This window comes from Thunnus thynnus, chromosome 19 (assembly GCF_963924715.1).
Source record: "Thunnus thynnus chromosome 19, fThuThy2.1, whole genome shotgun sequence".
Lineage (NCBI taxonomy): Eukaryota > Metazoa > Chordata > Actinopteri > Scombriformes > Scombridae > Thunnus > Thunnus thynnus.
Window position 1 is genome coordinate 3,225,618 of NC_089535.1, and position 26,010 is coordinate 3,251,627.

General features: G+C 36.3%; 2 protein-coding genes across 2 annotated transcripts; one reads left to right on the top strand and one right to left on the bottom strand.

Annotated features, from left to right (window-relative positions):
* The first annotated feature begins 716 nt into the window (after positions 1-716).
* LOC137171115 (caspase-3-like) lies at positions 717-7,504 on the top strand. Its single transcript, XM_067574876.1, has 4 exons — positions 717-1,078; positions 3,004-3,167; positions 4,050-4,176; positions 4,495-7,504. The coding sequence occupies exons 1-4, from the start codon at positions 862-864 to the stop codon at positions 4,803-4,805; spliced, it is 819 nt and encodes a 272-aa protein (XP_067430977.1). The 5' UTR covers positions 717-861; the 3' UTR covers positions 4,806-7,504.
* Positions 7,505-16,037: 8,533 nt separating this feature from the next.
* Positions 16,038-18,401, bottom strand: LOC137170674 (proteinase-activated receptor 2-like). The gene has a single exon (XM_067574197.1). The coding sequence runs from the start codon at positions 17,692-17,694 to the stop codon at positions 16,597-16,599; it is 1,098 nt and encodes a 365-aa protein (XP_067430298.1). The 5' UTR covers positions 17,695-18,401; the 3' UTR covers positions 16,038-16,596.
* Positions 18,402-26,010: the final 7,609 nt, after the last annotated feature.

The following is a 26,010-nucleotide window of genomic DNA, read 5'->3' on the forward strand; positions in this document are numbered from 1 at the left end:
CTTGCAACAGCAGCAGCAGCCGAGTCCTGCACTGACGTAGAGTTTTAAGGTGAATTATTATTAATAATTATTATTTCAATGTGAATATTTCCTGGTTTTCGTCCTCTATGACAGTAAACTGAATATCTTTGAGTTGTGGACAAAACAGAAACACTGATCGACATTTTTCACTGTTTTCTGGCTTTTTATGGACCGAACAACTAATCAATTAATCGAGAAAATAATGAACATCACCCTGCTACCTTACTGCTGCAGGTTATTGCAGCCTGAAAACTAAGACTGCAGACACTATCAGGCCTTCTTGGCATGTTTTTGGATTATAAACATATTTTTTAATCTATATCAGTTAATGTTCCAATAAAAAGATGCTTCAATTGAGCATCGATCGTGCAGAAAGACAGTAAAACTCTGTGATTTTTTTAGTAAAAATGCAAATATTATACTAACAGCTATTATAATAATATGTGTTTCTTAATCTTATTATTTCTTATTATAGAGAGCACAATGACTAACTTATGAAACCATAAGTGTAGACAGTAAACATTGACTCATGTCAAAAAGCCTGAGGAAAACACACCTGAGGAAGTCATGTGATAGGATTGCACATCGTGGTTTCCTGGCACATGAAGAAGACAAAGTTACGTAATGCTGTGTGACACATGTGATCGCTCCTCCTCTTAACAGGTGTGGTTAAAGCTGTACATTGCTGGGAGAGGTATACTACAGACACAAAGTCTAATAGAGGCAGATATAACAGAGACAGTCAGTCCAACAGGTGCAGGTGAAGCTGCAGCACAGGTGTGTCAGACAGGTGAAAGCAGCAGCACCTTCATTTCCTTCTCTGAGGTGTTTTGAGGGACGATGCTGCAGTTGAGAGGACGGATGGACGGCAGGGGGGAGCGTAACCGGGCGGTGGTGGTGTCTGTGGCTCAGTTTGATCACGGGGTGACGCTGGGCAGGAGGCCCGGGGCTGAGAGGGACGCCAAGAAACTCCACCGCACCCTCAGCAAACTGGGCTTCAAGGTTGACCTCCACAGTGACCTCGGGAGTGAGGAAATCTACGAGCTGTTTCAGGAAGGTAAGACACACATTATTCAGACTCTAAATGTGTATTTTAATCTGTTTGGGGCCCCTAAAAAAAGTCCCACTTTACCAAATAAAAACACAAAACATCAAATCTGGAAGATGATTTTACAGATTTGTGTGATATCAACCAAATATTGAGGTCACTGAGTTCAAGATCCTCCAATCACCTCCTCCCTGCCGCCAAAAACATAAAAAACAAGTCAATTTAAAAGAATATTTTGATTGATCGTTGTGTTTCCCGCTAGATTTATTCATCAGGAGCTGGACTTTTAATGAAAGTTATCTGGAAATCCTTTATTACACATTTCCTTGAAATTTTCAGAGCAATCTGCAGGTATTTAACTGTTAATTCTTGGGATAGTTTACAGAATTTGTTACAAATTATAAGAAAGACTAAAAAAACAAGTGTTGAGATGGTTTAGTCAGTAAGTGTCCCTTAAACAAATGAAAACTGAGTATTTTCTGTCAGTTAAAGAATCGTTAAGAGTCTAATTTAATATAAAAGTAGGTATTTACCAACTAAACCAACTTTTATTTATATTTCTTCTTGTAATTTGTACCAAAGTGCACCATCCTTTCTGTAATATGTCCTAAACGTTTACATTAAAAAATTTAAAATTGATTAAAAATTTATAGGAAATTAGAATAAAATTAAAGGAGCTTAAAGGTACCAGATTTCACAGGAAACTTCCAATGAAATTACAGGAAATGAATCACCTGTATAATAAAGTGTTGCTGTTTTATTTGCCAAAAACAAAGGTCTAAAAGCTTCAAGTAGAATTCAGGTTGAAAAATAATGAATCTAAATTTTTAATTTAATTTAGAATTAAAAACTCTCCTCATAAAGCTAAAATCCAGACAGCCATGCTAGCGGCTGTGTGAAGCTAAATGCTAACATCAGCATGCTAACATGCTCGCAAAGATAATGAGCATGTTGATGTTCACTGTGCTGCTTAATTAGCACTAAACACAAAGTGCAGCTGAGGCTGATGGGAATTAGTCATTAATATTGGACAAACAGATGAAAAGTGAGAGAATCACTAAATGTATTAGGATTCATCCTCTGGGAACCATGAAAACCTGAAGTTAATTTGCAAATAAAGACAGGTGGATGGAAACAGACTAACTGAAAGCTTCGGCTGTGGTTAGACTGTTTCTTCTGGGATCTTGAATATCTGTTGTAAATTTCATGACAATTGATCCAAATCTGAACCACAGAAATGCTCGAGGAAAAAGTCAGAGGATCACCAAAGTCAGCAGGCTTCATGCTCTGGAGAACATGAATGTTTGTACAAAATTTCATGGCGATCCATCTGACAGTTGTTAAGATATTTCAGTCTATATGAAAGTGGTGGACATGACCTCAGTGCCCTGGCTGGTTGTCAGTGGGCCATAATTTCCATATTATCTCGTCTCTGACTTTAGTGGAGTAATAGAGGAAGTTCCTGTTTGCATTCAAATCAATAGTCCACATAAAACCTTCATTTTTGTATCAGCTGATTCTTCAACTTCATATTCTATCAGAGCATAAAACAACTCTGTGTATTTAGAACCAGCACGGAAATCCCGCCTTGGATAAACATGACCTGGATGACTGAAGATCTTCAACAAACAGAAAGTTCATGTCGAGTTTTATTGCTGCTTATCACTAACAGATAAAAATGTAGAACAAGCACAAACTGTACCTGATTATTGGCCTCGTAATCAAGCTCTGATGAAGGCGTTTAACTTCTTCATTCTGTTAACTAAGCGGTAAAACAAAGAGTGCAGTTGATACACAATGTTCTCTAAGCTGCAGATATTAATGGTTATGTAATACTATGTTTAAACTCATACCATCCTGTTTATTATCTCTATTTGACTAGTACAGACAGTCAGGTGTGTAGCTGACTGAGTGTGTGTTGTTGTGTGTTGCAGAGAGCAGGCGGCCGGTGAAGGATTGTTTTCTGGCCGTGTTTTCGTCTCACGGGGACGAAGGCTGCGTGTTCGGAGCTGATGGGAAACCCGTCTGGCTGTCTCAGATTTTCAGATATTTTGATAATGAACATATGGAGAAAAAGGCCAAACTGTTCCTCATACAGGTAAGAAGCAGCAGCAGCAGCAGCAGGAGCCAACAAACACACGAAAAACTGATGAAGATGTTTATATCAAGATCATCATTTTATTGTTAGTACAGGAGGCCAGGCTGGTTGGCATAATTTTTGCATTATTAATACACAGAAAGGTATCCTCAGCTTTATAATACCTGTGTCGTATATGGCAACACTTCTAGTCAAAACAGGAAGTGACTTTTGACCAGGGAGTCCTGACCCCAACTAGGGGTCGCCAAAGCTTTGTGATGAGCCCTGTTGATTTTAAGGGATGTAAAAATTAAAAAAAAAAAATACTGTACATATATCACAGCATTTAAAAGATATTTCTGGTGTTTTTCTATATTTTTCTTATTGACTGTGTGAGCATCAAAGCCTGATATCTCCTATTCCTCTGAGCTGTAGACCTCCCTTATTTAGAAAAAAGCTCTAAAAAGTAATAACAGCATCATGTTTTGAGTCTCCAGTGAGTAGTTCTGTGTAAGGCAGACACTACTGAGCATGTGCAGGGACGTGGTTCTGTTTACAGCTCCGTTAGCTTGTTGTGCTACATATCTTCAGTTCAAAGTACTACTAAACGGAACTGCTTTCCTGCACATGCTCAGTGGCGTTTGCCTTACACAGAACTACTCTCTGCGATCGCTGTTCTGAGTCTTTGGAGCCGTTTCTAAACAAACTAACGTGACCAAACTCTTCATGATGAAGGAACATGTCACCCAGTGCAGCGGTGTGACTCACTGACGTGTTTTTAATAGTTTCTGGAACAACAACGGAGGAATAAGATATATCAGGCTTTGATTATTATCAAAATAATAGGTTTTATGACTTAGGATGTCTGTTACTGAAGACCTTGTCGTGTTGCTGTGTCTGCAGGCGTGTCGAGGACACGATCTGGATGATGGTGTGGAGGTGGATTCGGTCTCTGATACCAGAGAGAACAGCTTCGCACAGTATCTCTCCGTTCCTGTAGATACCGCCGTGATGTACGCCACTACATCAGGTAAACCCCAATGCTGAGTTAGTGCAAAAAACATGGAGGTGTAGGAACAATTTAAGTAAAACTAAAGTCATTATTATTGGTAATGGTGTAACAAGGGAGGTATTTGTAGAATGTGGGTCGTAAGCTTGAGTAAAAAGTGGCTATCAAAGAGGAGAATTTGCTGCTTTTCCACATCTTAGATGAGAGTAAACTGAATATATTTGAGTTTTGGACTGTTGGGCTGATAATTAATTGTTAATTTCAGCCTTTCAATAATTTCATCTCATATATGAAAATGTTTTGTCTGATTTAAATGTTTAAATCTTCTCCCCTCCTCAGGTTACGGTGCCTTCATGAGCCCTCTGGGATCCGTCTTCCTGCAGACTTTCTGCACCTTATTAGAGGACGAAGGAAACCGCAACCTGGAGCTGACTCGCCTGATGACCCGTCTCTCCAACAGGGTGGCCTACACCTTCCAGGCCAAAGGTCGGCAGCTCGACGGGAAGAAAGAAATGCCCTGCCTCCTGACACGCCTGACCAGAGAGGTGTTCCCGTTCGCTGAGGCGGGGAAAGACGGCGGGGCCGTGGGTCTCTCAGCCACGTCACTGCTGACTGAAAACGTCAGACAACGGGCTCCTTCAATCAGTTAGACTGTGTGTTGTGCATGACTGCATGTGAGTGTGTGAAAACTATAATTATCAGCAGGAATGTGGATGCATGAGAGGAGATAAGCGACCAGACGCCGCAAACAGCTGATCTCTGTGGATTTTTCCACTCACAGAACTGAGAAACCTGTTTCAAGGTTTCATCAAGGAAATATTGTCGACATGCTGCACCAGCTGATCATAAATCCATCATGATGTTTGTGAGTAAAGTCTTTATGTTGTTAGGAACTAATAACTAGTTTCAAACTGGTGATTTACTAAATCCAGTTGCACCATCAAAACTTAAAGGACACGTATTCTGCACATTTCCAGGTGTATATTTATATTCTGTTCTCTTTATATTCTTATTTATCTTCTACTGGTCCTTTATGCAGCCCCTCAGTTCAGCCTCTGTCTGAAACAGCTCCTGTCTCTTTAAGGCCCCGCCTCCTGATGAGACCACTCTGTTCTGATTGGTCAGCTTCAGGAAGCTTCCTCCGGCTCCGGAGGCTACGTAAACAAACTATAGTAGCAGGATTTCACTTCTTTTTCTCCTTCTTTACTCCAAATGTCAACTTCTCAAATCCATCCGTACATGTTGGAGCTGAATCAGATCTGAAATATGAGAGTGGACAACATCTTAGCAACCACCTTAGCAACCACCTTAGCAACAAAAATTACAGAATGGACGGACGTTTATGTGCATGCGTGAACAATCTGATGTCATCTCAAGGAGGAAGTAGAGGCAACTTAGTAGAGGTTGAAGCCCTGACTTTTGACTTGCAGGCAGCATTTCCACATACGTTTTGGACCTCAAGTTTTGGAACTTTGATGTTTAACATCCGACATCAGAACAGGATATAAATAACATAATATTTCAAAAAGCTGAGTATGTCTCCTTTAAGAAATGTCTTAGCTAGTAACTTCCGCATAACAACTCGTTTAAGTGGTTCTACAGGTTTAATTTGGTGACACGTAACTTTTCTACTTTTTTAATTAAACACTTACTTTACAACGAGGCAAAGTTTGAACTAATGAACAGCTGCTGCAACCGACTCCTGCTGTGAAGTTGAATGTTGTATTCAAAGTTTAAATGCAAAGCTTTATTTATGTGTGTGTATGTTATTAAACTATAACTAATAAACTATTCATTTACGGAAAAATGTTCAAACTTAAATCTTTAGATGTCCTTGTCTGTTCAGATGTTAATTTCAGTGAAACATATTGTCTGAAAATATAAACAATTAAGTGTAAAAAAAAAAGCCTCTGTGTTGCTGTCTGAGTAAGTTTGTCTATACTGAACATCCAAACAAGGTTTTGTCAGAATAAAACAATCTAATATCAAACATTTCTTTATAATAATGTTGTCATATTGGGACTAACTATCTCTAACATGCAGCACAGAAATAATTCTCCTTCTTCCTGCTTTAAAATAATAATAATAATAATAACGTCTATTTCTTTAGCTCACAAAAACAAACAACAAAAAATAATAAAAACAATAATATCGCAAATATTTTATTTACAGTTTCTCTCTCATTCCTATCAATGTGAACTGAAACCTCGACTATTTTCTTTTGTTTTATGATTTTATTTTCATGCTTTTGTATGAAATTGTATACATTTTAATTTACTTTCTGACATTTTTTGACTAAAGTAATTGACATTTTAATCGATAATAAAAAATAAATTAATGTCAGAGGATTCTTTGGTGATGAAACTGAATCCCTTAATCATTTTTCTTTTAACCTTAAAAATCCATTAATTTATCCATTAATATTATGAAATTAAGGAATTAGGGGATTTTAAGGGGATAATAAAAGGATAAATTAAAGAATTGTAAAATATTATGGTATTTTAATGGTGCATATACACAGATTAAGGTGTTTTAGCCCTTAAAATAGGCTGAAAGGCATTTTTACCCCTTAATATATGCATATAACCCTTTAAAAACGTCTTAATGAGTTAGAATCCATTAATTATCCTCATGTTTGTTGTGAACACCTGAATTTGCCCCTAAAATGAAAAATTATGGGGGACGTGTAATGTTATTTTGTACATTTTAAGGGGTTTTTATCCCTTAATCTGTGCATGTAATCCATTAAAATTACCTTAATTTATGACATTCCATTAATTTACCCATTAATAGTTATGAAATTAAGGCATTTTAATGGGATTTTAAGGGGATAATTAATGCATAAATTAAAGGATTGTAATATATTATGGTATTTTAACAGATTATATGCACAGATTAAGGTGTTATAAGGGGTAAAAACCCATAAAATGGGCTAAACATTTTACCTCTTAATCTGTGCATATAATCTATTACAAATACTTTAATATTTCACGATCCATTAATCTATTCATCAACATTTTTAGTTTAAGTGCCTGAATTTGTTCTTGAATTGAAAATTTAAGGTCCTTTTAAAGGACAGATTAAGAGTTACGTGTATGTTATTTTGTACATTTTTAGGGTTTTTACTCCTTTGAAATAAACTGGTGTTGCTATGCAGAAAACAGAACAGATGAATCATTATTCAATGTTGATATTAGCGGCAAATTAATGAAAGTTAAGGGGACGTCATGTATTCCTTAAAATCTACTTAATTTGAAGGGCTTTTCAAATTCATCTTTACAGATAAATGGTTTTAGTTTGTTTTCATGTGTAATTAAAGGCGTTTTAAGGGATTCTTATTGTTTTCTCATACCTTTCCTGGTGTGTAATAATAATAATAATAATAACACATTTCATTGATAGTGAAACTAAAAGTTTCGTCATAGTGAAACTCAAAGTGTCATCTTACAGTAAATTTCCACGTGTGGTCTGTGAGTCACTTGTCTGTCAAATCTGTCAAGTTTCATGAGTGTAAATGAGTCCTGCTTCCCGATCGAACCTGTCAATCAAACCAAACAACCAGCAGTGGAAAATAACCGAGCACATTCACTCAACTACTGTACTTAAGTACAGTTTTGAGGTACTTGTACTTTACTTGAGTATTTCCATGTGATGCTACTTTATACTTCCACTCCACTACATTTCAGAGGGAAATATTGTACTTTCTACTCCACTACATTTATTTGACAGCTTTAATTACTTTTTATGGATAATATAACAGCAGCTTTTTCTTTTTATCAATATCTGTTATGAAATTAAACCACTTTTCTGCTTATCAGCTTCATTTATCAGATCAAAGACTTCAGTAACCAGGAAACAAGAACAAGAGATCTGGTTTCAGTAGTTGCAGTAGAGGATGAGATAAACCTGGTTCAGATTTCTTTGCCATGTATGTGAGAAACAAAGTTATTAAGCAGCCTTAAAACTTGGAACTAAAACTAAGAAATTCTTCTGTAGCATCTAAAGAAGTCAGGTCATTTAAAGTTTATCAAACGTGATTTATTTTCTCATTTGAATGCGTTTGTTCAGACGATGTTACAGAACGTAGAAATATTCTGCTGTGTTGGACGTGAATCCAACTTTCTGATGTTTGTGTTTCTGAGTCAAGTCATGAAATGTTTGATTAGATTTTCTTCACGTGTTTTTGAATCAAACAGCTTTTATGATCATGTTTCATGTTCTTGATCATGATTGGTGTCTTCACTGGATCATCAGCTGCTTTCTGAGTCTGTTGCTGAACTTTGTTCATTAAATGTCTGTTTGACTTTATTCTGAGCAGCAAATCTGACAGAGACTCAAAGAAAACACAGCTCACACCATCATAATGAACATATCCTGAAGAATATTAGATCAACTCTGGATAATGATGTTTTCTGTAGTGACCACTAGATGGAGCCACAACTGATGTGGACTGAAGGAAACCTGAGCAGACTGAACTACAACAAGTCTGTCATAACACATTAAAAATCTATTTAATCTGTGCAGAATTCAATTAGTACTCCATGTATACGTTAATACTCAACTATTAACTGACCATTAGAAGATCCCTTCATAATGCACTTACAATGGAAGTGATGGAGGACAAAATCCACAAATTTACAGATTCTGGATTTTTGACAGACACTTTTATCTAAAGAGACCTACAAGTGAGACGAGACAATTGAGTGTTAATTATCAATATTTATCTACTGTACATTATTTTAACTGACTGATATGCTGCCATCATTGGGCACGTGTCATGTTTATTTACTTACATGTCACTTTAAGCCATTGATCACGTGCAACACCCCAACGCACCATCACTCATATCTGTTTGCTGCACCATTTGTTACTTTATATTGCTTATATTTTGTACTTATATTGCTCAGATTCTGCACTTTATCGCTGATATCTTTATATTTCTGCCTTATTTATTCTTTTTTAAAATGTGTGAAGTAAATATTTGTAAAGTCTTAAATACAAACGAACCATCTGACGTTGATGAAATTGCAATTTTGTTGTGCTTTCATAGTAACAATAAAGTTATTGACTTTTGAGGACAGAGACTCAGAAAGAGCTGTGCTGTAATTTTTTTTCAGTTTTTTTGTTGTTTTTTGTTAATTAATTCAATTCTTTAACTAAGAAACAACTACAAGTAGTGAAGTGCATAATAAATAACATAAACAACAAGAGAAAAGTGCAACAATCAACAAGGTGCTAAAAGGTTTAAAGGGGCTCAAATGTTGAAGTTTTCACAGAAGAGCTGAGTTTTCAGGTGTTTCTTGAACGCACCGTGTGGAGTTTAAGTTCAGGCTCTGGTTCAGGTTCTGGCTCTCTCTACCTTTAACACAAAGGACACAACATCCCAAACACTACAGACACACACAGACTATGTACACATTCATGTCTACACATTATAAACACAATCTACAGGACGCGATACAGTGACATTTACAGAGAGGTTGTTATCATGGCACCATATGGTTAGATTAGTCCGATCACTGTGGTGTTGTCTGACAATTTTATGATGCTGTTATCGTCATATTTGGCAACACAGCCATGTGTAAACAGACTGTACAACATCCACAATTTGTATCACCATCGCAGAACCATAAGAGTCACATAAACAAGGAGGAGAAGAGGATGTTTTAAGGCTGTATGAATATTTTATTTAGCGGGTGTCGTGACATACCAGCATTGACAATAACTGTGATATTTAAAAACACATATGATCACAATAATCTGATCAACTAAACATGCTCGTCTTCTTTAATAAAAATTACACAGAAAATGTGAAATATTGTAATTGTGGAAAAAAAAAACGTATGTAAGGACATGGACACACACACTAACTCTCTGTCCTCTATTGATGGCAGATGTTAAACCTTGTGGATCTTTTGTTTGTCAGATCATCTGGTTGTATTTTGTTCTTGTTGTAGCTTCTGTGAAGTTCTGGTTACAGACTTTCTCTCTCACCTCATATTTTGAGTGTAATTCATTTGCCAGAAAAGAGACAAAACACACACTGTAAAAAAAAAAAAAAAATCGTAAAAAACGGTAAAAAGTCTGGCAGCAAAAGTTGTCAAACTCTTACCGTAACACTTAACAGTAAAAAACCTTTAGTTATTCTACAGAGATTTATTTTAAAAATACGGATACTTACTTTGGACATTGTCTGCATTTTTACAGTACAACCATTATAAAATAAAAAGAAAATCTCATTATAAAACATTGCTAGAATGTTAAACAAATGTATAAATCTGCACAAAAAATGAAAAAGATTGCAGAACTACCTTAAAATTACCTAATTTAAATGAAGACTCTTGTTTTCATACAGTAATCATAAAATTACCTTTTACTGCTTGCTTTACAAAGTAATTCTGTAGACATTGCCCAAGCCTAGTATACAGGTACATTTTATGTTTCAGATATGAAAGTTTACTATAGAGTAAAGCTTATTTGGGTATTAAAAAATTACTACAAAATTAGTTTCACATTCATTGTATATGAAGCAGCTCCACACTTTATTCCGGATGGCATCACAAATTTGAGTCTTAAGTCTCTGGTTTGTGGCTTTGGGAGAAAGTAGTACATGTTCACAAATATCAGAAGTGGGAGTAAGTTACACATGTGCAAGTCACAAGCAAGTCTCAAGTCTTAACCTTAAAGGCTCAAGCAAGTCTTAAATCACTGTGACTCTCACTCACAAATCACTTAGACTCAAGTAAGCCAAGTCAAGTCAATGCTAAACGTCAAGCAAGAAAAGTCAATTAAGTCACAAGTCAGTCACCATGAAAGAAGCACTTAAAACATGAAAAGGTTACAATGGCAAGCCATGTCATGAGAGAACTGCACATGTTAGTTAGTCTCTACAACTAGGGATGGCTATGGTAAGGATTCATAAATACAACTATTTGTGGTTCAGTTCATACCTTGTTTATTGTTGTTGTTGGGTTTTTTTTGGGGGCGGGGGGGGATAAAATCAACTACTAATTTGGAATGTCAACATAAAACTAAAGAACATCATGCAGATTGATTAACTTTATAAATTAACTTCACATTAATTAACTAGTTGAACAAAAATAAATAATCTGATCTAACATGTTTTCCAGGATCTAGGGTTCATAATTTTGTATTTTATGCAGTATTAATGTGTGTGGATATGTTGTATGACTTCTGCCATTCTGCCACCAGGTTGTGCCTTTGAGTAAGGTGAGAGTTTTGAAGCAGAAATAGTAGAAGAAGAGGAACTTCCTCCAGTTGCAGTAGTTAGCACGAAACTAGTGGGTTTTAACAGCAGCAAAAATATGCTGATGGACTGTAAGCAACACATACTGCTTTGTTGTGGTTGTAAAGTGTGCAGATAAAAGAAACTGCCAGTTATACTACGGCCTGAGTGTCTGTCTGCAACACATGACTACTTTGGTATATTTACTCACCAAATGGAAAATCTACCCGCATTTGGCACTTGCACAACGAAACATAGTATTCTATCTGATGATTACTTTTTTCTGCTGTGGATTGTGTAGACTAATACATCCATTAATTTAGAACACTGAAATTGTTCAAACATCAAGCATCATCAAGGAAAAATACCATCTTGTTTGCCTGATCTTGAAGGATTGCATTTGTCACACAGTTGATTAAAGAGAAGGAGACCATTCTGCTGTGGTTGAGTAACATTGACTTTGAACTAGTGAGGGACTGTGTACAGAACAGTGAAGCTCTGCCATGAAAAGCTGTCAATTCATAAGCTGTCTTGTCTGAATCAGAAACGGTCTGGTAATATTAAGCTTGAGAGAAAATCAGCGCAGGTATGGGAAAATGCTTTCAACAAGCTTTGAGCTCAATCCTGTCTTGCATTGTTTTCTAGGTCTTGCTAGACACTGTCTTCAATGCCTGGGTTGCACACACTTCACTAGAAGCCATCCTTTCATGTCTCAAAACATTAGCTGTTCATGCTCAATATCCACAATAATGCAAATAGGCGATTCAGCTAAATAAAAACTGTCAAGTCTTTTCGAGTCATCTGCCTCAAGTCAAAGTCAAGTGGAGTCTTATAAGTGTTAGTCAACCAAGTTGCGAGTCCTCAAAATTGCAACTCGCGTCAAGTCATGCGACTTGAGTCTCCAACCTCTGACAAATAATTATTGAACTATCCTTGGCCATGGAAATAGGTGAATCTGCATGCTAAAAAAAGCCTCAAGTTCATAGGACAGATTGAAAGCCACCCACTTCCTTTCAGAATTCCAACGATGGCTATGATCCTGTGCAATGAGCCTCAGCAAGCCTTGTCCTGAGAATACACAAGCAGAAAATATGTATCATGCTCTTAAAAGTACCTGCACACCAAACAGGTGTCAATGTTGTTGCCTGTATTTTTTTCAATATACACACAATGGCAACTTTGCCTCCGACCCTCACAGCAGCTGCAGAATTAAATGAGTTAATTTTAAAGTATTTATTCAATGTTTTTAATTTGTTTGTGCAGATTTATACATTTCTTTAAGATTCTAGCAATATTTTATAGCGAAAGGCTCGAAGGGGCCACGGCTGGGGACCCTGCACAGGGGCCTTGACGGGTGCCCCGAGAGCCTGTTTTTCAATAAATCAATGGCAACCCTGCATTTGCTAAGTAGTACTGGGGGGAAGGACATTGAAAATATATATCTAATAATGCACTGGCCGACGCACGTTCATCAGCAGCCCACGACTCCTATCCGCTAACATTTAATTGGTGTCTTTACTATTTTCTTCCTATCGAGATTTTCTAAAAGGTCTGACTTAGAATCTCCCTGGTAAGAATCTTAGTTATCAATGGTTTAAGATCTGGGTAGGTTTTGGTCACTTCATAATTAGTTGATCTAGTTTTATATCAAGTGTTTAAGCTATTTGGATTCCGGTTTCGGATCGATCTTGTAACTGACAGTATTTATTTTTTTGTTTTTTTTCTGGTAAATAGGTCTGGGTTAGTATAAGGAGTTGCTAAGATTGCTAAGATCAGTCGGTATTTAAGGTAGGTATTATGAAGATAGGTATTAGTTGTTGAGGTGCTAATTTTTCCTACAGTAAGTACTTAAGGTAAGTATGTATTTTTTAGATAGGTACTTCTACCATGGTAAATATTGAGGTAAGCATTAGGATAACGGCAAATAGGGTAGCTATTAAAGTATTGCAGGTAAGTAAGGTAGGTATTACTATAGGCCAAGGTAGGTCCCAGACTAACTTAAATTATTAAGGTAAATATTAGGGTTAAATATTAAGGTAGGAGGGAGGTGAATGTTAAGTTGGGTTTGGGTACATAGTTAATCAAGCAATTCTGAGGCTAATTGTATAGGGAAATTTTGGGCTGAGGCCTTAGAGCGAGAGTAGGTAGGTCTAAAGGTAAGTTAAAGGTTTCTAAGGTATTTTGGAAGTCTAAGAGATTGGATCCTTCCGGGCTGTGGTTGACTCGTCCTCCAGAGTTTCTTCAGCTTCTCTGCTCCGTAGGGTTGTCCTAGGTCCCGGTGCATCCGTGGCCTAGCTGCCTAAGCTGGACTAGGGGATGGAGAATTTGGGGGTTGTGAGAAAATTTGAAGGAGACCGATTGTTTGGGGGCCAAGATTCGTTGTGTGTGGTGCATTGTGGGCTGTTGCATGAGTGAGGCTAACCCTGGAGCCTATGTCGCTTCCGTACACCGCACAACCCCGGGAATTGCTGGTTTTAAGCTAAAAACTAAGCAAAAGTAGTGGTTTTTAAGGCAATTTCCTGTGCCCCGTACACCGCTTGACCCCAGGAAATGCATGCTATCTGAGAGAGCCTAATTTGTAGATTAAGATTTTGTAGAAAACTAATTGTTAAAAAGGCAAGATTCTGTGTTCCATACACTGCACAACCCCAGAATTTGCCATTCTAGACCTATGTAAAGAACTATAAAATGAAAAAGATGCTGTTTTTAAGAGCAATTTCCTGTGCCCCGTACACCGCACGACCCCAGGGTATGCCATTATACTCACCATTATACTGCAGGAACGGAAATCAGTGTCATGCTGAAATTCAGTTTTTAGGTGCCTTTATAAATAGAGCATAAAACTGTTATTTTCTACTTTTACAGCAAAATACTGTTACAAGCAGTGTAAATTAACAGTAACTTGTGTATTACTGTTAATTTGAACTTTTCGCAAGTGGCATACTTACAGATTTTTACCGTAAACAGCAAAATGTACGACATACTACTCGACACACTATTGTGTAACTGACTACTAACAGTGAGGACTAAAGTGAGTTTCAATTAACAACAACAACAACTGAATAATCACTTGTATATAAGTGCACAGTCTATTGGCAGAAACAAACACATTACTGTTATTGGTTTCATAACATAATGTTTGTGTGGTACCTGTGTTAGTGAGGAGCTTGGTGGCCTCCAGTAGCTTCTCTGTGTAGACTCCAGGTTCATAATTATCCATTTCAGAAGAGACTGGGTGGAAAACTCTGGCAGCACGGCCTCGAATAGCCCCAGCAGTGCGATCCAAACCGTCAACATCTTTCTCCTGCAGAGCGATGACACTTCTGACACGTCCTCTAACGTGTGGTTCTCTGGGACATAAAACAATGATGCAGTTAGTTGTATGTTTTTAGTCAACCACCTTGTTGCAAACATGCCACGTGCCTGCCTGGATACAAAGGTCAGAAGGTAGTGCAGGGATATATTCATTTTTTTAACCTGAGACATGCTTTAACCAAAGATGGATCTTGTTGTGCAACTACTGATACGTGACGTTACAACGAAGGTCAAGTTCATGTCAATCCTTCTAATTTCCTGTTGACTTCAAAACCGATCATCTTACGTGATAAGGTTATCACGTAAGATGATCAGTTAAATCTTAAAAAACAGCTCTGAAGCAATCTAGTAACTAAGGTAAATATGCAACTGAGTGATGTGACCACGTCTTTCTACTTCTCTAATAATCTGAACAGCTGCATTCTGGACAAGCTGGAGATGTGACTTTGGGTTGAGTCTAAACACAAGACAAGCTTATAAAAGTATAAAATATGTAAAAACTTGTTCAATTTGTAAAGACTATTTTTACTTTGGAGAAAGTTTTATTTTCTTACTTTTGTCAAGACCCAAACAGGAAGCACAAACTCCAACTGCATGTTTAATATGTTGAAAACTGCAGTGTCCTTATACCTTATTACATGCTTTGCGAAATCTACAGTAACAGTTAAAGTAAAGTTCTTCAACGTGCTGTAAGGCAGTAAATGGGAAATAATATTGAGGGGCATGTTTTTTGTGACCTAGGTTACTTGCCATAGTAGGGAAATTGTGGAGAGGGTTAAAAAGAAGAGGAGAAGAAGAGTTTTTTTGGGAGAAATCAATTGTATTATTGGTTGCATATGCTAACATGTTGTGTGTAAACTGAGAACAGTGATAAATAAAGTTCAGTAAAAGTTTACCTTCACCTCCCGTGGTATTCTGTGCAGCAGTGTAACAGAGGAGGAGTGAACAAGAGCTGAGTGACAATCATTAACTGAAGTGAAGAATTACGGTGTTAAAATGCCATTTCAAAAGAAAAGAAGAAAAAATAAAGAAGGGTGGATGATGTGTGTTTTCACAAAATGGCAACAAATTACTTGATATTTTTACAGTTGGACAAAGAAAGAGACATTTCTGACATTATGCCAGGCCCTGGGAGGTATGAAAAATCTTCTACACACAGAATAAATAATTGGGATGAAATTTTGTCTTTGAGGGGAATTTTGGATGAACACAACCCTGGATTGTGAGCAAAGATTAAAATATCAGGATTGTTTTGAAAATGAGAATTACCTGGATTGACCTTTCCCATGTCGACCCGTCCACAGAGTCAGGAAACTGCTAGTTAGACAATGACTTTTATTGACAAACTAAAATGTAGATATACAAGCAAAAATTATTACTTTAAAAAACACAGACAAACTTTTATCCATTACATCATAAAACCTGCTAAATTTTGCCCATTTTAGGTTTGGGTCTCAATTCTGACACATCAAATAATGACAGAAAATTCATCAAATTACAACATGGAATAAAAGATTAAAACTGCATAAAGGCAATCATTCATACCCTGCTGAAATCAAGCAAACTGCATCAAGCAAAGTGCATAAAACAAGTGTGTCATAAAAGATATAAAAATAATTAAATGTATTAATACAATATAAGCAGTAATTTAGACAGCTCAAAGCTCTGAAACAGGAGGTCAAAGATGACTCCTAAATTTCATTACATGTACTGAACCAAACCTGAGGTGGAAGAAGTCACAGTAGAATAAGAAAAAAAGGTAACACTTTATTTTATTTTACTATACAAATGAAGAGACCTGTAAATTAAGTGTTACTGAAAAACGATATCTGAAGGGAGATAATGATCAGGAATAAAACAGCTTAATAATGATTAATCCACTAGCATTCAGCGCTCTGTGTGTTTCCTGACTTAGGCGTGGTGTGTTGCTCTTGTGAGTTTTTCGGAGCCCTGTAGGACACCTTCATCCTCTTCACTGTTCTCTCACTCCTGCAGAGGAACGTGTTCTTCACATGATCCCTGAAGTCCTTGGAGATAAAGTAGTAAACAAAAGGGTCGATGCAGCTGTTGAGACTAGCCAGGCACAGGGTGGTGATGTAAAATCCGTACAGGTGGTTGTCGACCCCGCTCAACAGGAGGATATAGTGTACCAGCAGCATGATGTTACTGGGGGTGAAGCACACTAAAAACATAATCAACACTGTGATGATCAAGAACACAGCCTTCCGTCGCTTCTTGGTGATGGCAACATCTGTCATGCTGTTCCTGAGAGCTTTGAGCATGAGGATGTAGGATATGATGCACACAATAGTGGGGACAACAAATCCCAGAGTTCCCATTGTCAGGAAGTAGCCAGCTGATATTCCCACCTGACTTTCCCTGGTGACATCATGGCACGTAAGGATTTTTGGATTGAAGTTTGTTATTCTGACCTGTTGGTCATGCAGGTAGAGAGGGATGGTGATAAGCCAGACCACCACCCAGACGCTGATGGAGACGGCAACGGGTATGCGGTTGTCCCTCTGCTGCTCAGACAGTGGGTGGACCACCGCCCAGTAACGCTGGATACTTATGCAGGTGATAAAGGCGATGGAGCAGTACATGTTGCTGTAGAAAAACGCCACCAGCACTTTGCACAGCCCTTCTCCGTAGATCCAGTTGTTGCCGTTGAAGTGGTATGATATCTTCAGGGGGACCCAGATGACAAAGAGCAAGTCAGCCAGAGCCAGGTTTGCCATGTAGATTGACGACGGGTGCTTTTTCTTGGTCCTGAAGAGGAATACCCATATTGCCATGGCGTTGGTGGGCAGCCCCACAACAAACACAATGATGTAGATGATTGGGAGGAAGACAGTTGTAAGATGACTGCTCAGGATTTCTTTGTCTTGAGGTCTGACTTCTACCCCATCTTGGCTCTCTATACCAGGCAGACGTCCAGGGATGTCTTCTTCTGTTGTGAAGTGACAATATGAAAACATGTGAAAAGCAGAAGTATGCAGGTTTACATGCAGGAACAAACTATAATTTGACTACATCGGAAACTAAAATGTGAGCTGCACTCTGTTCCTTTCAGCTGTGAGCATTTTGATCTGTTTCCTACTTATAATAATAGTCCTCTGAGCTTTAGTCAGCAGCATTACAACAACATCCATTTTACACATAACTTTATTATATATTTTGATCAAAGTAATTCTCATCCAGCCTATAACTTGAGAACTCTTCATTCGATCTACTTCGTACCTGGCAGGTGTATTGCTGGGAATCAAGGAAGTGCAATGTTGATGTGTGAAGTCGTTTGGATGAGTGGTTCTTGAGAAATATGTAAAAATACCCCATAAACAATGTTGATTTGCTTCTTCCACCCGTCGAGTCAACGAACGGAAAAACACACAGCGGTATCAGAGGCTTGTTATATTGATGAATGTACAACCAAGATGCATAAATATCATAAGTAGGTTAGATGTTTTATAGAGTACACTTCAGACTGCCAGAAGTGTACATATTACACTAGATAGAGCAAATGAAGTCTCAGTTTACCAACAATGGTTAAATTGTGACCTATTCAACTTTAATGAAAAGTTTTTTTTGGCCTGCTTGTGAAAACTATATAATAATCTCACATTTCATTCCATAAAACCAGAAGCACCAAATAATCCCTTCCAGACAATATCATGCTCAAACTGCCTCCTTAATATCACTACCAGTAACCTACTTGTTCCTGTGAAGGAGAAAGCTGCTAATATCAGCTCTTATGAAATGTGACGGTTCAAAATATTGACTTTTAAAAAATAAATTTCATGTTTAAATTCTCCACACTAACTTTGTTTGATTGAGGGATTGTCTAAAACAAAAATTAACACATGTAGATATCATTACAACTAAATCCTGTGATCCTTGAAAGACATAATTCACATCATCCAAACTAAACATTCAAAACACACCAACATGATAAGAAATACTGATCAAGACTTTTTTTGGCCCAGCACAGGGAAGATGCAATGAGATATTCTATTGTTAATAATTCTATTCTAATTCTATTGCTATTGTTAATTGTAATGTTTATTCTTTCCTACAGTATATCTTGACAAAGAGGCTGGAAAGAGGCTGAACAGAGCAAAACACCACATCAGTTCAAAAAAATCAAAAATCTGACTTTGTGCATAACTTGCTTTACAGGCACTTTAGACAAATTAGACATGAAGCAAAAACATGAACATGTTTCACTGTCATGAATGGATACAGAATGAAGCAATATTGCTAAATATATAACTAATATAACTACATAGAAAGGAAACATTATGTAGCTACTGTACCCTCACTGGGACCATCCCATCATATGAACTTTAATTAAGTGGTTAAAATAGGACAGAAAGAAATTAGGACAATCCCAAGAAATAAATTAAAATTAAAAAAGATCAGTTTTAAGTTACTGAAATTGAGAAAACACACTTATGTCACTTTTTGTGCAAAGAGTACGTCATTTCCATTTGAATTTTCTGATCATTTCATGTAATTTTGGATAACATGTTGACTTTGGTGCTGCTACAAACATGAATAGATCAGACAGTGAAAAGTGAGCTTGAGGTAAAGGGAGGCTGATGTGAAGGTATAGTACATGGTAAAGCACAGCTGATGGTAGAAGTAGACATTGTAAACATCAGAATTACAACTGAATGTTATATATTAGGAGAATTTTTTTGCAGTCACTTACCTCGTACAGGTGTTAGACCTTGACCTGGAATAACAAAAGACAAAGAAATTTACACACATGTAATAAAGGAGTATATACTACTACTATGCAGAATAACATGTTTATACACACATTACAAACAGGGATTTTGTAGGTTCTTTGTTTTGTTTTATTAAAGCATCCATTTCCATCTAAACTGTCTGCAGCTTTGTCGCAATATCAGCAGAGGTGTAAGAGGTACAGGACAGGGGATGTGATTCACGCCAAATAAAAAAGCACAATGTAGGTTTTTTCCCCCGCAATTTTTACATTTGAATCAATACAGAATAAAGCAATATAATTAAATATAATGAGCAGAAACATTATGTACTATATCCTCACTGGGACCATCCCATAATCTGAACTTCAATTAACTGGTTAAAAAGGGACAAAAATAAATTGGGAAAATTCCACAAAATAAATTAAGATTAAAAAAGATCAGTTTCTTTTCTTTGCACTATATGAACATCACACTACTTCATGCATTGGCACTGAATGTTACAAGTGAATGAAAATAGTTATTGCAAATTAGTTGCATAAATGTAGGGCTTAAATAGTGAATAATATTTGGACAGAGGTTGATTGTGGTGGGAGAGGTTTGAGTTTCATACTGCTTAGAAAACATTTTCTTTTCAAACAAAATTACACATTACATGTTTCATAAACAAATAAGTATATATATACACCCTAAAAGGCAGATGTGAATACAACATGTTAGTGCATATGGCAATAATTTAGTATAGTTCTGATCTGTTCATCATGTAGTAATGTTTTTCTCTTATAATTAATTTGTGTGTAGTTGGTGAAGTTAGACATGTTTTCTTTTCTTTTGTTTTTGGTGGTGAAATTACTAAAGGGTAAAGGGAGGCTGAGGTGAAGGTATAGTACATGGTAAAGCACAGCTGATGGTAGAAGGAGACATTGTAAACATTAGAATTACAACTGAATGTTATATATTAGGAGGATGTATTTGCAGTCACTCACTTAGTAGATCTGGTGGTTAGACAAATTAGACATGAAGCAGAAACATGAACATGTTTCATTGTCATGAATGGATACAGAATGAAGCAATATTACTAAATATATATAACTAATATAACTACATAGAAAGGAAACATTATGTAGCTACTGTAACCTAACTGGGACCATCCCATCATATGAACTTTAATGAAGTGGTTAAAATAGGATAGAAAGAAATTAGGACAATCCCAAGAAATAAATAAAGATTAAAAAAGATCAGTTTCAAGTTAGTGAAATTGAGAATGCTCCCCACCTGAGCTCTCTATATCAGGCTGAGGTCCAGGGATGGCTCCTTCTACTGTGACGTGACAATATGAAAACATGTGAAAAGCAGAAGTATGCAGGTTTACATGCAGGAACAAACTATAATTTGACTACATCTGAAACTCAAATGTGAGCTGCACTCTGTTCCTTTCAGCTGTGAGCATTTTGATCTGTTTCCTACTTGTAATAATAGTTCTCTGAGCTTTAGTCAGCAGCATTACAACAACATCCATTTTACATATAACTTTATTATATATTTTGATCAAAGTAATTCTCATCCAGCCTATAACTTGAGAACTCTTCATTCGATCTACTTTGTACCTGGCAGGTGTATTGCTGGGAATCAAGGAAGTGCAATGTTGATGTGTGAAGTCGTTTGGATGAGTGGTTCTTGAGAAATATGTAAAAATACCCCATAAACAATGTTGATTTGCTTCTTCCACCCGTCGAGTCAACAAACGCAAAAACACACAGCGGTATCAGAGGCTCGTTATATTGATGAATGTACAACCAAGATGCATAAATAGCATAAGTAGGTTAGATGTTTTATAGAGTACACTTCAGACTGCCAGAAGTGTACATATTACACTAGATAGAGCAAATGAAGTCTCAGTTTACCAACAATAGTTAAATTGTGACCTATTCAACTTTAATAAAAAGTTTTTTTTGGCCTGCTTGTGAAAACTATATAATAATCTCACATTTCATTCCATAAAACCAGAAGCACCAAATAATCCCTTCCAGACAATATCATGCTCAAACTGCCTCTTTACTATCACTACCAGTAACCTACTTGTTCCTGTGAAGGAGAAAGCTGCTAATATCAGCTCTTATGAAATGTGACTGTTCAAAATACTGACTTTTAAAAAATAAATTTCATGTTTAAATTCTCCACACTAACGTTGTTTGATTGAGGGATTGTCTAAAACAAAAATTAACACATGTAGACATCATTACAACTAAATCCTGTGATCCTTGAAAGACATAATTCACATCATCCAAACTAAACATTCAAAACACATCAACATGATAAGAAATACTGATCAAGACTTTTTTTGGCCCAGCACAGGGAAGATGCAATGAGATATTCTATTGTTAATAATTCTATTCTAATTCTATTGCTATTGTTAATTGTAATATTTATTCTTTCCTACAGTATATCTTGGCAAAGAGGCTGGAAAGAGGATGAACAGAGCAAAACACCACATCAGTTCAAAAAAATCAAAAATCTGACTTTGTGCATAACTTGCTTTACAGGCACTTTAGACAAATTAGACATGAAGCAAAAACATGAACATGTCTTTGTCACGAATGGATACAGAATGAAGCAATATTACTAAATATATAACTAATATAACCACATAGAAAGGAAACATTATGTAGCTACTGTACCCTGACTGGGACCATCCCATCATATGAACTTTAATTAACTGGTTAAAATAGGATAGAAAGAAATTAGGACAATCTCAAGAAATAAATTAAAATTAAAAAAGATCAGTTTTAAGTTACTGAAATTGAGAAAACACACTTATGTCACTTTTTGTGCAAAGAGTACGTCATTTCCATTTGAATTTTGTGATCAATTCATGTAATTTTGGATAAAATGTTGGCTTTGGTGCTGCTACAAACATGAATAGATCAGACAGTGAAAAGTGAGCTTGAGGCAAAGGGAGGCTGAGGTGAAGGTATAGTACATGGTAAAGCACAGCTGATGGTAGAAGGAGACATTGTAAACATTAGAATTACAACTGAATGTTATATATTAAGAGAATTTATTTGCATTCACTCACCTGTTTCATATTCAACTGGAATAACAAAAGACAAAAAGATTTACACACATGTAATAAAGGAGTGTATACTACTACTATGCAGAATAACATAAATATACAGACATTACAAACAGGGATTTTGCAGGTTCTTTGTTTTGTTTTATTAAAGCATCCATTTCCATCTAAACTGACTTCTTTTCAAACAAAATTGCACATTACATGTTTAATACATAAAAAACTATATATAAATACAACCTAAAAACCATACATGAATACTACATGTTAGCGTGTATGGCAATAATTCAATATAGTTCTGACCTGATTATCATGTATTAATTTTTTCCTCCTATAGTTTATTCATGTGTAGTTGGTGGAGTTTGACATATTTCATTTTTTCTTTTCTTTTTGGTGGTGAAACTACTGCAATTTCCCAAAACTTTGGTATCCAAGTTAGTGAAATTGAGGAAACACACTCATGCCATTTTTTGTGCAAAGAGTACATCATTTCCATTTGAATTCTGTGTTCGTTTCATCTCATTTTGAATAAGATGTTGACTTTGGTGCTGCTACAAACATGAATAGATCAGACAGTGAAAAGTGAGCTTGAGGTAAAGGGAGGCTGAGGTGAAGGTATAGTACATGGTAAAGCACAGCTGATGGTAGAAGTAGACATTGTAAACATTAGAATTACAACTGAATGTTATATATTAGGAGAATTTATTTGCGGTCACTCACCTCGTGCAACTGTTAGATCTTGACCTGGAATAACAAAAGATAAAGAGATTTACACACATAAAGGGGGGTATACTACTACTATGCAGAATAACTTCGCAGCCATATGAGCGGAAGTGTAAGAGGCACAGGACAGGGGATGTGGTTCATGCCAAATAAACAAGCATACTGTTGGTGTTTTTCACCCTCTATTTTTACATTTGAATGAACACAGAATAAAGCAATATAACTACAAACAGGGATTTTGTAGGTTCTTTGTTTTGTTTTATCAAAGCATCCATTTCCATCTAAACTGTCTGTAGCTTTGTAGCAATATCAGCAGAGGTGTGAGAAGTACAGGACAGGGGATGTGGTTCACGCCAAATAAAAAAGCACAATGTAGGTTTTTTTCCCCGCAATTTTTCCATTTGAATGAATACAGAATAAAGCAATATAATTAAATATAATGAGCAGAAACATTATGTACTGTAGCCTCACTGGGACCATCCCATAATCTGAACTTTAATTAACTGGTTAAAAAGGGACAAAAAGAAATTGGGAAAATTCCACAAAATAAATAAAGATTATAAAAGATCAGTTTCTTTTCTTTGCACTATATGAACATCACACTACTTAGACATATTTCTTTTTTTCTTTTCTTTTTGGTGGTGAAATTACTAAAGGGTAAAGAGAGGCTGAGGTGAAGGTATAGTACATGGTAAAGCACAGCTGATGGTAGAAGGAGACATAGTAAACATTCGAATTACAACTGAATGTTATATATTAGGAGGATGTATTTGCAGTCACTCACTTAGTAGATCTGGTGGTTAGACAAATTAGACATGAAGCAGAAACATGAACATGTTTCATTGTCATGAATGGATACAGAAGGAAGCAATATTACTAAATATATATAACTAATATAACTACATAGAAAGGAAACATTATGTAGCTACTGTAACCTAACTGGGACCATCCCATCATATGAACTTTAATGAAGTGGTTAAAATAGGATAGAAAGAAATTAGGACAATCCCAAGAAATAAATAAAGATTAAAAAAGATCAGTTTCAAGTTAGTGAAATTGAGAATGCTCCCCACCTAGTCTCTCTATATCAGACTCAAGTCCAGGGATGGCTTCTTCTGTTGTGAAGTGACAATATGAAAACATGTGAAAAGCAGAAGTATGCAGGTTTACATGCAGGAACAAACTATAATTTGACTACATCTGAAACTCAAATGTGAGCTGCACTCTGTTCCTTTCAGCTGTGAGCATTTTGATCTGTTTCCTACTTGTAATAATAGTTCTCTGAGCTTTAGTCAGCAGCATTACAACAACATCCATTTTACATATAACTTTGTTATATATTTTGATCAAAGTAATTCTCATCCAGCCTATAACTTGAGAACTCTTCATTCGATCTACTTTGTACCTGGCAGGTGTATTGCTGGGAATCAAGGAAGTGCAATGTTGATGTGTGAAGTCGTTTGGATGAGTGGTTCTTGAGAAATATGTAAAAATACCCCATAAACAATGTTGATTTGCTTCTTCCACCCGTCGAGTCAACGAACAGAAAAACACACAGCGGTATCAGAGGCTCGTTATATTGATGAATGTACAAATAAGATGCATAAAGTACACTTCAGACTGCCAGAAGTGTACATATTACACTAGATAGAGCAAATGAAGTCTCAGTTTACCAACAATGGTTAAATTGTGACCTATTCAACTTCAATGAAAAGTTTTTTTTGGCCTGCTTGTGAAAACTATATAATAATCTCACATTTCATTCCATAAAACCAGAAGCACCAAATAATCCCTTCCAGACAATATCGTGCTCAAACTGCCTCCTTACTATCACTACCAGTAACCTACTTGTTCCTGTGAAGGAGAAAGCTGCTAATATCAGCTCTTATGAAATGTGAATGTTCAAAATACTGACTTTTAAAAAATAAATTTTATGTTTAAATTCTCCACACTAACGTTGTTTGATTGAGGGATTGTCTAAAACAAAAATTAACACATGTAGACATCATTACAACTAAATCCTGTGATCCTTGAAAGACATAATTCACATCATCCAAACTAAACATTCAAAACACATCAACATGATAAGAAATACTGATCAAGACTTTTTTTGGCCCAGCACAGGGAAGATGCAATGAGATATTCTATTGTTAATAATTTTATTCTAATTCTATTGCAATTGTTAATTGTAATGTTTATTCTTTCCTACAGTATATCTTGGCAAAGAGGCTGGAAAGAGGATGAACAGAGCAAAACACCACATCAGTTCAAAAAAATCAAAAATCTGACTTTGTGCATAACTTGCTTTACAGGCACTTTAGACAAATTAGACATGAAGCAAAAACATGAACATGTGTCTTTGTCATGAATGGATACAGAATGAAGCAATATTACTAAATATATAACTAATATAACTACATAGAAAGGAAACATTATGTAGCTACTGTACCCTCACTGGGACCATCCCATCATATGAACTTTAATGAAGTGGTTAAAATAGGATAGAAAGAAATTAGGACAATCCCAAGAAATAAATTAAAATTAAAAAAGATCAGTTTTAAGTCACTGAAATTGAGAAAACACACTTATGTCACTTTTTGTGCAAAGAGTATGTCATTTCCATTTGAATTTTCTGATCATTTCATGTAATTTTGGATAAAATGTTGGCTTTGGTGCTGCTACAAACATGAATAGATCAGACAGTGAAAAGTGAGCTTGAGGTAAAGGGAGGCTGAGGTGAAGGTATAGTACATGGTAAAGCACAGCTGATGGTA

Excerpts from the sequence above, each read along its gene's own strand:
- LOC137170674 (XM_067574197.1), bottom strand. The coding sequence starts at position 17,694 with ATGTTTTCATATTGTCACTTCACAACAGAAGAAGACATCCCTGGACGT.
- LOC137171115 (XM_067574876.1), top strand. The coding sequence starts at position 862 with ATGCTGCAGTTGAGAGGACGGATGGACGGCAGGGGGGAGCGTAACCGG. Across the intron at positions 1,079-3,003 it reads CTACGAGCTGTTTCAGGAAG|AGAGCAGGCGGCCGGTGAAG; the intron begins GTAAGACACACA and ends TGTGTGTTGCAG. Across the intron at positions 3,168-4,049 it reads CCAAACTGTTCCTCATACAG|GCGTGTCGAGGACACGATCT; the intron begins GTAAGAAGCAGC and ends CTGTGTCTGCAG.